General features: G+C 37.5%; 1 protein-coding gene across 4 annotated transcripts in view; it reads left to right on the forward strand.

Annotated features, from left to right (window-relative positions):
- Positions 1-498: 498 nt before the first annotated feature.
- MAPK8 (mitogen-activated protein kinase 8) overlaps positions 499-14,237 on the forward strand; it is a gene marked incomplete at both ends in the record, with an annotated part of 21,964 nt that continues 8,225 nt past the window's right edge. For all 4 annotated transcript variants that reach the window (XM_082002020.1, XM_082002018.1, XM_082002019.1 and 1 more), the window contains 5 exons: positions 499-620; positions 3,286-3,415; positions 4,690-4,748; positions 4,879-5,017; positions 9,984-10,149. In XM_082002020.1, the coding sequence (XP_081858146.1) occupies positions 499-620; positions 3,286-3,415; positions 4,690-4,748; positions 4,879-5,017; positions 9,984-10,149 (616 nt within the window). The remainder of the gene's footprint in view (positions 621-3,285; positions 3,416-4,689; positions 4,749-4,878; positions 5,018-9,983; positions 10,150-14,237) is intronic.

Here is a 14,237-nt window from a genome sequence, read left to right on the forward strand (position 1 = left end):
CAAGAGTATTTTGATGATTGCAGTGTTGATATTTAGAGAGTCCTGCAACAATTTGGGTTGGAAGGGTCCTCTGGAGAGTGTCTGGTCCAAACCCAGCTCCCTTGCTCTGTGTGTGTGTGTGAAGGGATGGCAGCCCTCTTGGAGCTCTGCAAATGACATGTAGCTGTCATCCTGCCTTTTGATCTTCTGCTTGTTGCCGTCTAAGATTTTTGCTACCAACGATTCACTTTTGGTTTTCTATCATTTTTGCCCTTCTAGAATCCTATTCTAGGAACATTCCTGACAAAACATTTCAGACACATGCCATTCATTCTTGCAGACATTAAAAGTAACATACATTTGCATATAGGACTCATTTGGGAAATGTCTTCTTTGTGTTATAAAGAATTTTGCCTTTTGTCAGCTTACATGCAGTTGTAAAGTACTAGTTTTTCAAGTTTTATTTCTTTACAGGCCAGAAGCAAAATTTGGATGAAGCGATCTAACTAAGTTGCCGTCATGAGCAGAAGCAAGCGTGACAACAATTTCTACAGCGTCGAAATTGGAGACTCTACTTTCACTGTATTGAAACGGTATCAAAACTTAAAACCAATAGGATCAGGAGCACAAGGGATAGTGTGGTAAGGCTTCTTTAAAATGTAAATGTACTTTTAGATTCCCTTGAGAGAATTTTCTGGGTCCTTTAACAGTTGCATGTTACTGAGTAGGAGTGTGGCGAACTACTTTTTCCATGCAAAATGGTGATAGTAATAGTTAGCTGTTTTTCCTCAGCAAAGGCTGTTGCTGTTGCTTTTTGACCTGTGTTCTTTCCTGCTTCCAAACTGATGCCCTTCTGTGCAAATTCATACAGCTGTGCTGAGTCCCATAAATTAATGGGGGGGGTGGAACCTGGATAAAGAAACTAATCCTAATCCTAAACCACACTGTTTACAGTGAAACAACAGCCAGAAATACCCTCTATGTAAAACTTGGTGCTTGTAAATGCTTTTACTTCTTGAAATGGTTTGTTAGGGGCCTGTTTCATGTAGTTTCATAATCTAGCTATTCCCTGATACCAGTTAGTGAGCATTTGTGCTGCTGCCTGTCATTGTAATACGTGCAGTTTAGGAAAATATGACTTGACAATATAATTCTTTGAATATAAGAGTTCTGTTGTGTGGATTGAAGAGTGTCTGATTGATTTAAAATTGGTGACATCTAGCTGCTTGTAGGCACTCTTCCCTGTTCAGTGGCATTACCCCAAAGATAAATGTTGGTTTAAGCTTCCTGAGAGTTTTTTGAATGTTCAAGAGAAGGATGTAGACTTTCCAATTTGTTGTAACTCTTTAAAATGCTAACCAGGGACGTAAAAATACAAAAGAAATATCAAGGAAGAGAAAGGTAGGGGAAAGCATAATCTTCTCAAACACCTTTCCAAGTAACCTCTTTATTGCCTTGATCTTGTCTTGATCAGTGTTGAGAGAATGTGTGGTATGGGCATGTTTTTAATTTGTATTTGTGTTTTAGCTGGTTTAATAATAAAATAGTGTGCTTAGTGCAAATGAAAACTTGAAGGCCAGTACTTTAGAAAGAATTTATTTTGAAATGGTAACTTCTGGCATTAAGATTATTTGGTCTGTAAGTAGCAGCAGTGGCAGAACTGATGTGAATTTTGTTTGCATGTGTGTTAATATAATGAGGACATAGACAGTTGTTTGAATACAATCTGTTTAGTTGCTATAGAAATGCCTGCAAAACCTTTAGATGTTATCACTGTCCTCCGGATTCCCTGTCATACATTTCTGCCTGTTTTCCAAATTTACTGTCGCTCCCAGAGCTGGGATCCAAAACCTGACTGTGCAGTTACTCTAGTGTTATTCTGTAATTGCTGCTTATGGTAATTGAAGCCTTTTTAGTTAAACCACTATGATTACCCTGAGGATGGGAGTGCTCATGTGGTTCAATCTTGCCCATGTCTAGAGGAGATTGGGTGTAATTCCTGTGATTTGGGTTGGATTATTTTTTTTTTTTTTTTTTAGTTTTTCTTGTTTGTTTGTTTTTTTAACTGATTCAACTTGATTTGGAGGAATATTAAGCAGATAAGAATATTAAGCCTAAAGGCTTAACCATATCTAATACTGAAACAGACTCTAAGGCTACTGTTATGTACTGGGGATGCAGAGGTTTAAATACTGGTACAGGAGTCCCATGTTGGCAGTCTTTCCTGTCCACCTTTTTGCCACTCTTTCATAAGATATTCCTTATCTTGGGGGTAGGTAGGGAAAATTGCAGATAGTGAAAAATGTAAACCAAAGAAAGTTACCAGTATATGTTGTTCCCATTTTTTCTTTCTTCAATAGTACAAGATGTTTTGACAATATAAAAAACAAAACAAAAAAAATTCTTCAAGTGTACATACTGTATAGACAACACACTTTTTAGGTAGTTGGTTTTAGTAGATGCTGACCATTTACTGTCAGATGTTCTTCATTAGGCTTGAATACTATTCTTGATAAGAGACAAAACCAGTATTTTCCCTGCTGAGGCTTTCTTAGTAACTGATAAATATTGCCCGAGTCTGCACAGTGCTCAGCTGTCATATTACTTCTTACAGGAGACAAAATCCGTTGCTTCCTGTCATGGAAATGTGACACTTACGGGAGTTGACCCCAGTAACAGTCAAACAGCCTGTGTCACTGGATCATATGACAATCATCTTGGCATTAGTCTGCAAACAAAATGTTATTCTTCCTTTTTACCAAGTAAAAGCCAGTGACATCAAGATATTAAGGCTTTCCTAACATTTTTTTTGTTTGGTTTTATCTTGACATTGATGCTCGCAGTGTCCTGAGGATATTAAGCGGCTGCATAAGTGAAAGCATGGGACCTTTGTATAACCTACTTTTCCTCTCTCGTTCTCCCTTCCTTTCAGTGTGGAGATTTTACATAAAATTGATGTGCTTTTAATGTTTGAAGTGTTTTGGATCTTTTTTAGGTGGTCTGTTCTTGAGTGCCAATGAATGGCAGAGAGCTCAATATCTTCAGTAAGTTATTTTAGGAAGCAGAGATCCTGCATTTTTTTTGTGGAGATTGTGATGTGTTAGTACTATAAAGCTGGGAAACATTTCTAAATTTTGAATTGCTTAGCATATAAGAGCACTTTGCTATTACAGTCCCTGAAGCTTGAATAATACTGGAAATTTGGTTTCTCTGCAGACATGATACAAAGTATCTGAAAAAAGTGGCAACGGCCACAGCTTAAAGGACCTTGACACTGAGATGTAATAATGTTATTTTTGATTACAGTGCAGCTTATGATGCCATCCTTGAACGAAATGTTGCAATCAAGAAGTTAAGCCGGCCGTTTCAGAACCAAACCCATGCTAAAAGAGCCTACAGAGAGCTTGTTCTTATGAAGTGTGTTAATCACAAAAACGTAAGTGCTATGTCCTGCTTTAAATGTTAAAGAATTAACTAGAAGGTTATTCTTTGTAAAAGTCTTAAAAGCGACTTCAGTGGATGGCATCCTCTGTAGATTATAGAGATTTTCATTGCATGGCTGTGTCTCTGTGAAAAGTACAGAAGGCTCTTTCAGAAGAGCTATTACTGGCTAATGCTAATACCTGCTCAATCTTTAAATACCCCCTTCAAATTCAGGAAGGGAGTCAGTGCTACATTGCTACATTTTACAGGCAGCTGGCAAATAAGAATACCGTGAGTGTTAAGTGCATCCTTGTTTCTACTGCTTCTGCTAGACAAATAGGAGGAAAAAGGGCTGTAATTTTTTTTTTTTGTTGTTTTCCCCCTGGTGCATGAATGAGTTAGGAATCTTGTGTTGTGACAACAGGAACTATCTGATGCTTAAGAAGCTCTGGAGTAGACAAGAACACAGAAATAGAGAGAAGTGATAAATTTATCAGACTTGGACTACAGAGGGCTGGTATTGGCCATTTTCTTAGTTCAGAGACAGCTGTGTGCAGTCTTCCTCACCTTCCCTCTTGATCCCCCTTCAGCAAGATGAAACTCCCCCTTGCTGCTAGTGACAGAGAGAGTCATAGAAGACTTACTCTGTCTTCTAGTTACACTTGGGAAAATTCTGGTTTTTTTCTAAAGCGGAGGTGGTTTATATGTGGATTCTCTGAAGGAAGTTTTACCTAACGGCATCATTTGTATGATGATAAGCCATTGCAAGCCTGCCTGACCCTTGATGAGTAGTAGCTTGACCTGTTTCTGCACACCCCATCCATTCTTAGTAACTGGAAAATACCCTACAGCAGCTCCAAGAATCTGTTTTTCCTCTTTGGGTGGACTTTTTGCTTCACCTCTGTCAATGGCAAAGTGGTATCTCTGAGGTAGTCTTAATCAGTTTTTCGTTTTAGTTTTCCTCATATGCAATAAAAATCTTACCAGCTCTCTTCAAACTGGAAGTAGGCGGCAGGGGAAGACTAACTTCCTTAGGTTTTAAGCTTTGAATAGCACCTTGTTAATACATACAGAGGGTCTTCAGATTATGTGATTTGTTGAGGAAAAAATACTCCTCCTAAAATCATCTATTACAGCGTGTTAGGCCTGGTTGAGCTGCTGGGCATCTTGAGCTTCAATGTATACGAGGAGATTTGCATCAGAATGCTGGGTATCGGTTTTGACTTTAGACTTTGCAACTTTGCTGTTGCTGTAGTGCGATTATACTTCCTCTCCCCCTTCCTGCAGATAATCGGCCTACTGAATGTGTTCACACCACAAAAATCCCTGGAAGAATTTCAAGACGTGTAAGTCTGATTTGAACTAAAGCTGAGAATTAATTTTTAAAATATTCGTGCAGAAAGATGAGTAAGGGAAAGAATACAATCAAATAGCAGTATTATCTGATTAGTCATCGTCTTTTTTTTGCTTCATAAGCTACATAGTGATGGAGCTCATGGATGCAAATCTCTGCCAAGTGATTCAGATGGAGCTAGACCATGAACGAATGTCCTATCTTCTTTATCAAATGCTGTGTGGTATCAAACATCTTCATTCAGCTGGAATTATACACAGGGTAAGTGAACTTAACTGTGTATATTTTGCATTGCACCTGGTTTTGCCTTGAGTATTTAAAAGACAGAAAAAATTCAGAAATGGGAACATAGGTGATCCATAGCCTATCCCATAGGCAAAGAGAGATAGCTGAAAGGAAATCATCACACTTACCTTTTTCCACTGTAATTCTGGAATTAACCCTTTGAATGTTTGAATGATTTGATAATAATCTGCAAAGAGTAAATAACGATTTTTTTTTTGCTGTTAGTTACATTACCTCCTGTAATTCTGTATAATATTCTATTTTAGTAGTCATGGCAGGAAAGAATATCTGAAAGGGTCTCTGCTTTATTGCTTTGGTAACCAAACCTGAAACCCCACCTTTTGAAAGAACTGCCCATTTTATTTCTGCTCTTTTGCTAGCAGAGTAATGAATAAATATCTGAAGTCTCCAGATAAACAGATGATGATAAAGACCCGTAAGTGGAACTTTACTACACCTGTGTGTCACAAAGCATTCACTCAAGGCTGCCCACAGGCAAAACTGACTACTGCTTTTTAAATGGCCTCTGTGTGTTGGAATCCAGTCAAGAAATTTTGAATTTGAGGTTGCCTGTTCAAGTTGAACATCTCATATATATTTGTATGTAGTGTAAAGATTCTTGAGATTGTCTAGTTATAACTTTTCAGATATAATCTCTGCTATTTTGGGAAATTGTAAGCTTGTATTTCTATAGTGCTGCATTTTTCATTGTAATTTTTTTAGAGAGTTTTAAAAGTTTTAATTTCTGAAATGATGCATTCATCATTTACTGTATCAAATACAATTACACTTACTCATATGTAATACGTTCAGTCATTACTGCATAGTCTTCCTCACGACTGATGTACACAGCAAAGTAAATCGTGAATGGCAATTCTGAGTGCTACCACAGGAATTGCTACGTTATGATGCTTGTCCAGTTCAGTAGTCCACCTCATTGTGACTGGGGTGTTGAATGGCCTTCAAGCTGGGTCTGGCAGTATGACACTCACGTTCAGTATGCTGTTTGTCCCTCGAGGGAACTAGGACAATTGTTTGAATAGAGAATATGCTCTAAATGGCCAAACACTGTGTCCTTTTGCTCAGCTAGCTCTAGTACTCGTCAGCTGTCTCATTCCTGTGGGGAGCTTAGGGAGGGAAGGTGAAGGCTTCCTTCTGGCATATAATTTGCCCTGAACTGTTGTGTTTGAAAGAGATGGGCCAGAGAAGGTAGGCAGGAACATCACCTGCAACTAGGCATTGCACCCTGTGCTTCTTGGTCCGCATGTGGGCATCGAGACAGGTCGGTGGGCTTCCTGCATTATTCTGGGAATGCTAGGCAAAGCTACGATACTTCGCTTACCACAGTTGTGATATTGTATTGCATATGACTGATATTATGCAGCCCTTTGTGTCTTAATGCATGTACCTGCAGGATTGAAATAATGATTTTGTACACAGTTTCACATTTTCTGGTCTTTTCGGTACTTAGGTATGCGAGTGTAATGCTGTAGGTTCTCCTAAGTCTTTTTTTTATTTTTGAAAAACTGTGTATTGTATGGACACGCTCGAGTAGGTAACGTAAGAGTGTCTCTTTCTGTGGATCTTGGCACAGGCAGGAGGGAGCTTCTAAAACTTCACTTGCTTCAAGGGCAGTTTGTACTCCTACAAAACGGGCATCAAACCACTGAGCCTGTAGAACTCATGGATAAATGTCAACATTCATACATTCATAGAAAAGATGTATCTACTCAGGTAGTTGTTGGGCAGGAGTAAAGACAGCTTTGAGGATAGGATTCCTGCATCTTTAAATATGGGTGAAATCTTTGAAATGCTTCATATTTTGCAGTAATATGAAGTACAGGGATAACCTATTCCAAAGAGATTATAAATACAGTTGCTATGTAAATAGCAACATATGTATGCATGAATGCTTTCGAAGGACATGGGCAGATACATTTTGTCTGCGTGTCTTCCTGGTAGATTTTCAGCTGACAGCTTCTTAGACTTTCTTAGAAGACTAAGTATGTTCAGGCAAAACATTTGCATTACTTTCCTGCTGTGTGCCTTATGCCTTTATGCTTCAAGGTGTAAAGTATCAAAATCATGTTTCTCTGTGGAACAAGTTAAACAAAACCTCAGAAGAAAAAGACAGCATGCTTGAAAGGGACATACTTTGTATGGACTGTGGAGCTGCCATAGTAACTCTTTATACCATTCTTCTGGGCTTACAGCACCACTGTCCTTAATGACTAAAGCTAATTACTTTGTTGAAACTAGTTACTCCTTAAACATAGTTTGCACTACTGTGGCTGCCAGTGGAGCATTCTGGCTGTGAATCTAGTGCACTACTTTAGTTTCCTCTAAAGCTTTAAGCTTTTTTTGGTGTTGGTAGTTTCACATGGTTTTTAACTGGGTTCTTCAGCTTCTAACACAGCTGCGATAATCTCAGTAACTTTTCTGAAGCTTGCTGAATGACTGAAATTACAACAGTCTGTATATGTGCCTCTGGCACTGGATACTACCTGCCATAGAAGTAAGTGGGTTTTTTTCATAGCGAACTAGAGGCACAGAAGGCGGCAGATCAAACACAAAGAGTTTTGGACAATTTCACCTGTAAGTTGTAGTGTGCATACTTAGCTGCCACATCAGTGGGTAAAGATTTGATCTTGATAAGGATTTGATTATAGTTTTACACCAGCTTTGGCAGATGTTGGCAAATGAACATTAGTGGGTTCAAAACATTTTGCAGAGACGGAGTTTCCAGCCAGTGTAGAACTACATGTTCATTTATATTTCACAATCTGAGGAGGATGAATGATCAGCATTGCAGAGTTGTGCCTCACTGACTTGCTGAAGGACACAAAGTGTCTCATTAGTCTTGTATGGAGGCTCTGAAACATTGTATTCTGCCTGATTTTGAGCACTTAACGGAAGTGCCTAATTGTGGAAGCCCTTCACAGAAATTTTTCTTTAGAAAGGGAAAAGCCCATAGGAGCCATGAATTACCCTCCAGAGATGCCGCTCTCTCCCTGTCTTTTTAACGAGGAGACAGCCATGAATAGTCTCTGAGTTTTAGGCACTGACATTTTACATTTTTAAGGTTAGGTGAGATCTCTTCTGCTATAGGTTCTGGATATATTTATACAGCCTAGCTAACCTGATCAGTCTTATAGGAGCTTTTGAGTCCTTGTTTATTTAAAGCATGAGAGGTATTGTTTCTGCATGAATTTGGATGCGGTATAAGTCAGCTCTTCACCTCCATCATTTTGAAGGACAGTGCTGTATTCCAAATTACAATATGGTCCTAGGCTTCATGACAACTACATGAAATTAGTAGTTCAGAAGTTAAGCAGTTCAGAAATTAAGGATGGACAGTACTCTGTAAGCTTTTGCTTTTTGTTCTCCTAGTGATTTTTCTCTTGCAAAGGGAAGATCTCTTAACATTTTCAGTGTTAATCCTGCAGCTTTGGGGAGGATGAGTATAGTTAATACTATGAGCATGCACCTGGGATACTGCAGTGAACATCCTCCAGATAATAGAAGTATGTAAAAATAAAGCTAATAAGAAACAGGATGGTAGCAGAATCTGAAACATGCATATTAAAAAGCTGGAATGCCTTATAATACTTGAATTTATTCGTGGTGTTTGAGAATCTTTTAAGGCATAGTTGGCTACAGAGTCTCTGTGTGTGATTTGGAAGTGCATGTGGGAATATGTAAGTGTGCAAGACTTTTAATTACCCATTAAAATTCTATTGTTCTGGAACTTTTTTTTTGTGGTTTCCTCTCTGTCTTTAATGCAGCTTTCTCAGCTTTCTGAGGAGTTTGCTGAAAGCCATACAAGTACAAATGAAAACTACATATATCTTGCAGATAGCCACTTTTAAGTCTTTATGAAATAGTGAAAGATAGGGCTACTTACCAAATGGTTGCAGCTCAAATGATGGAGTCCTCTGCCACATCTCGGGTTCTTCTCTCATTAATCTTAGGAGAGTGTAGGCAGAAAGGATCCAAGCCTTATCTATGTTGGCCTGTGTGCTATGAATGATTTTATGATGGCAAAGTTATTCTGAAGTTACTCTGTTTGTAATACTTGCTCTGTGGCACTTCAGATGTGTGCAAGATCTTCCTGAGGTAATGACCGAGTATGCCTGTGTAGTGTCCGTATAAAACCACTACTGTCAATGTGGCTTTAGGGTTCAAGTGAAGAGAATACAGTTATCAAGTTTCTAAGTAAGATGATCTGAAGCAGTACCAGGGTATTTTCCACTCCAGTTTAATGATTGTGTTAATTTCTGGCTGTATCAGGGTATTTTCCACTCCAGTTTAATGATTGTGTTAATTTCTGGCAGTTTTTCAATGGTGCCCTTTTGGGTTTGGTCACCAAAATTAGTACAAACCGAAATCCGAAATGGGAAACTAAATTTGTGTGAGCATGGGGATTTCCTTCCTGTTCAGAGAAACATCTGCATTGGTTCGAAAGAGATAATGCAGCCTCAACGAGCAAAGAAACCTTTTACTTTTTACATTCATGTTATAATTTTAATAATTCTTGTATCAGGATGATTATTGCATCAAATGATTTCAGCAATTGTCATGTTACTTGTGTTCTGTACTGTAGTAGTAACTGTTGTTCCAGTGAGCAGTTTCTAGACCTTTCCTCAGAGCTAACATTTCTTACTAACCTCAATTTATTTCAGACATTGCTAACATACCTTGTAACGCTGGTTGTGTTTTCCTTCTTTAATTGCTGTGTAAATCTACAAGAACAATAAAGGAATTAATTCTGTAGTCTGCAGAATGCACATGAATTAATACAAGGGGAAAAGAGACTGCAGTTATGGCAATAACCTAGTTGTATATGTGGGGTTTAATGTTAGCAGTATTATCTTTTAAAAATGTGAACTACAGAGTACTTCGTGCTTGTCTTAGCAGTCATATATGATGTTTCTTTTTAAAGGATTTAAAGCCCAGTAATATAGTAGTAAAGTCAGACTGCACTTTGAAGATTCTTGACTTTGGACTGGCCAGAACTGCAGGAACTAGTTTTATGATGACGCCTTATGTAGTGACTCGTTACTACAGAGCACCAGAGGTCATCCTAGGGATGGGATACAAAGAAAACGGTCAGCAAATATAGTCTTTCTTTGGCATAGCTTTATTTTTTGTTTGGCACACCACATTTTACATGTTAATGTTTTTTTCAAGCTGTAGAAATTTTATAAATTAGCCTAAATGTAGGTTCTGGATACACCAATTTATTTATTCAACTCAACCCATTAGAAATGTTTGCATTTAATAGGAAAAGAAATTGAGGGCCTTGTTTGTTTAAAAATGTAAATAACTTGCTTCATAGATTAAGTTTCATCCAGAAAGAACTGGAAATATATTTTCTTAATACGTAGTATGTACCTTGATATACCTTCACCTGACCTTATTCCTGATGAGGATGTAAATTGTAATTCATCAGTAAACGCGTGTCCTAAATTTAATGTTTAAATAACTATATTCAATACAGCCTTTCAGGATGTGAAAACTTAAAGGCTACTGAGGAACGAACAAGCTAAAACTGCCTACTGTGGCATTAGTTATTATTAAAACCTGCCTACTTTAGACCTGTCACACTAAGTTCTTATTTAATGTTGCTGAAGACAAATTAAATTATATACTTGAGGCAAGAATGCAGAGAGTACCGCCATGAAGCAACATAGATTCTTTGAGGTCCATGACGAATTGCAAGGAAATTTACTTTGTCTGCTTGCATACATTTCCCTCCTCTTTATACTCGTTCTGTGGCCTCTCTTCTCTCAATCTCCTCTGTAAGAAAATAAGGAAAGGATACAGCATTTGAGGGAAATGCACCATCAAGTACATTGCATCTTCTGAATGAAACAGCTAGTATCCTTTAGGAAACCAAAGTAAGTAACATGTCACTCCTGAACTTCTATTGTAGCGGCCCCAATTCTCGTGCCATTTCATTGATGGGCTGTCACTGTGGTCAGTTTGGCTGGCTTGGTGTCCCCCTCTCAGGCAGGCACAGTGCACAGAGGTCACCGTTTGCTGAAGGTATTTTAAACCCTGTATTGATTAGTCCTCCAGTAAGGCCCATGAGGTGCTGTGATGCTTGAGGCTTTGTTAGCTGTCTCCGGGTGATGTGAGGCATGGCTCCTCAGGTTATTGACACAACTGGGGCTTGCTCTGCTTTTCAGGATTCTTAATATAGTCTGCAAACTTCCCTGGCAACTGCATGCCATTACGGCAAGTGGCTTCAGTTTTTGCGTAAATGGTAGCTGCTCTGTGGCTAGAGAGTTGATTTTGTTGTCGTTTATAAAAGCCAAAAAGAGTAACTTCTATCGGTGTTGACAATGAAAGCAGCCAGCTCAAAGGAATTTATCGCAAGGCTGTGGTTTTTATTTCTGTTTGGATTATTAGTGTGTATGTACATTCCTTCAAATGGCCTCCATGGCTGGCTATTTTTCCTGTAATTTAGAAGTCAGAAGTTGAGCGAAGCACACTTAAAGTTATTTTTTTTAACTGCTAAAGTTTTGTAGAAAGCATATATTTAAGTTTGTCTTTCCTTTTTTTTCCCCAAGACTTTACATTGGCCAGTTAAGAGACACTAGATAACAGAACCTAAAGCTGTAGTCTGAGTCATGTAGCTGCCGTACAGAAGGAATTGATACAATGGAAGTCAAAAGTTTTCTGACTTAGCTTGCCCAGTTTACATTTTTCTCTTAAATACTAAGTACTTTTGAGTTGCAAAAGTGTGAAACATTCGTTCCACTAAAATGTTGCTTAGGTTATTATTGGAGTTAAATAGATTGTGTTCTAGAGCACCCTGTCATGCTAGTGACAATGCTGTTCCTTAAGCAAGCGTGAATTGTGTTGTGCAGCAGGATATAAATAAAAATATACCATCATTTGAAAAACTATCGCATCTTCCCCAAAGCCAAATACATGGTCGCTGAGTTGAGAATGACACTTTTGGAGCATGTAAAAGGAAATCTGTTAGATAAGTGAATCAGAAAATAATCTGCGTTTCCATATGTACTGTTGTCATTTCTCAATCGCTGCCTGATGAGTTCCTCATTGTGGAGCTCCCCTGATGGGGAGGCAGGTATCAAGGATGTACTTACAGTGAGAACCATGGGCTGTCCACGATCCTCACCTGTTAGCATTGATGCCTGTTTTAGCCCTTTAAACCCATAGTTACATTAAGAGTTAACTTAATTTAGAGTTAGATACTGAAAATAGACAGCTAACTAATGGTTAACATTAGCATTTAGTTTAATTGAACAAGGTCATTGGGCAGCTTTATGCCATTTCAGTGCCCTGCTGAACTTCCTCTTCAGACAAGATGTGGGAGGATTGCAATATATGTTTTGACGACTGAGATACGTACTGCAGAGTAGTATTGTTTTGATACTATACTACACACATCTGAAATCTTTAATTGTTTAAAAACTGGAAAAGATCCCAGACAAACTGATGATAGAGTTAATTTCTACATAGGTTTTGATACTGAAGGAGGTAAAGCACATTGGGGTGTATTACATGAAGAAACCAGGCCTTGCAAACTCAAGAAATTCAGAACTGAAGGACATGAAAACTGTTCATGTACACATACCTTAACATATGTCAATAATATATTTATGTGCATGATTATCAGGAAGGAAGCACTGAAAAGCAAGGAAAGCCCCAAAACCTCTGAAACTACTACTTTTAAGTTTCCTAGTATGTACACTGGTTTGAAATTCATTTTCACTTAGTTTTTTTTCTGTTAGAATTAGAGAAAATAGTGAGTTCATTCAAACAAGTTTTTTTAAGAATAAAATACACTGTGTACAACAAGCAGTAGCTCTTATTACAGATTTGAAAAATCCTTCTAAAGATTTGGCTCAGTCTTCTCTAGAAGTATTCACAGGAGCGGTCCTCTATGTACAAATCAGTCTAGCTTCGTAAAAAAGTTAGGGACCTATAAATGGACAGGTTTTGTTTGATTAATAAAAGCATCAAACCAAAAGAAGCCAAGCATTGCAAGTTTGTTTTGTAGGGTGACCAGAGGAATTGCTTCTAATGTTTTTCTTCGCCTCTGAAGTCATTTTTGTGAGGCATGAAGAGAAGTCGTTGACTCACGTTATTTCTCTTCCCAGACTTCTCCATGCAATTATGGGCATAATTTTTATCATGTCAGACAGACACTATTTACAGTAGATTTGGGTATATTTTGGTTTGTGATGGCAGCAGATTGTTTTGCAGGTGAAAAAGTAGTCATTCAGAATTTTATTTAAAAGTCAAATGCAAAACTTGGCTTCAAATTGTTGGGTCTGTGAGCCAAAGAACACGTACTTTTCTTCAAGTATTTGAAAAGATTTTTTTAAAGAAAAAACACCGTTAATCATAAATAGTAGACAATTATTTTTTAAATGAACCAGGCCCTTAATTTTAACCTATTAATATGTATAACTATAATCTCTTGTCATGATTTAGATACTATTTTAGAGGAACTTGTAAATAAAGGGGGAAGCAATATTTTCAGTAAGAAGCAACATTGTTTGCTTGACATTGTTGAGCTCCTTCAGAACTTTTCCATGTGATTTTTAGTATACAATTGTTCTCATTTTAATCCCCTTATCTGCTTAATGAAATTCCAGTGTCATGTTTGACATAAAAGTATTCATAATAATACAAATTCATTATTATGATTTCAAGTAAACTTTTGCATACAGAGCTAACAGTATCTCTGAAAGCAACCACAAAAGAAATTGGCATACCTGTAAAAAGTAAACTTGTGCATCTTTGAGTATGTCTTCTGAGTGATTTATTTTAAGGTAATGTAGAAAATGTGTATTTCATAGCCTAAAAAATTGCTTTTGAGTTTTTCTTTTGTATAAGATGTTATTTCAGCTTAACTGGAGAAATATTTTAAACAAATAATTTTAACTAAAAATCTTTTAGGAGCATACTAATATTATCATTAACTGATCCTCTAAAATTCTAAGTGATCTTTTACTGATTGTGTTTGCTTTTCATTTAGAGGGAGAGAGATATGCATGGTAATCTGACTTTTAGGAAATACTTGGTGGCAAATTTTAATTCCTATGTAATAACCAATTAATTCTCCTCCTAAAAGTATAAACTGCTTAGGCAGTATTTTCAAAGGTCAGTTTACTTTGCTGCTTTTAAAATTATTCCTACAACTACAATGGAATTA

The sequence above is a fragment of the Phaethon aethereus genome (assembly GCF_964289735.1).
Source record: "Phaethon aethereus genome assembly, chromosome: 7".
Classification (NCBI taxonomy): Eukaryota; Metazoa; Chordata; class Aves; order Phaethontiformes; family Phaethontidae; genus Phaethon; species Phaethon aethereus.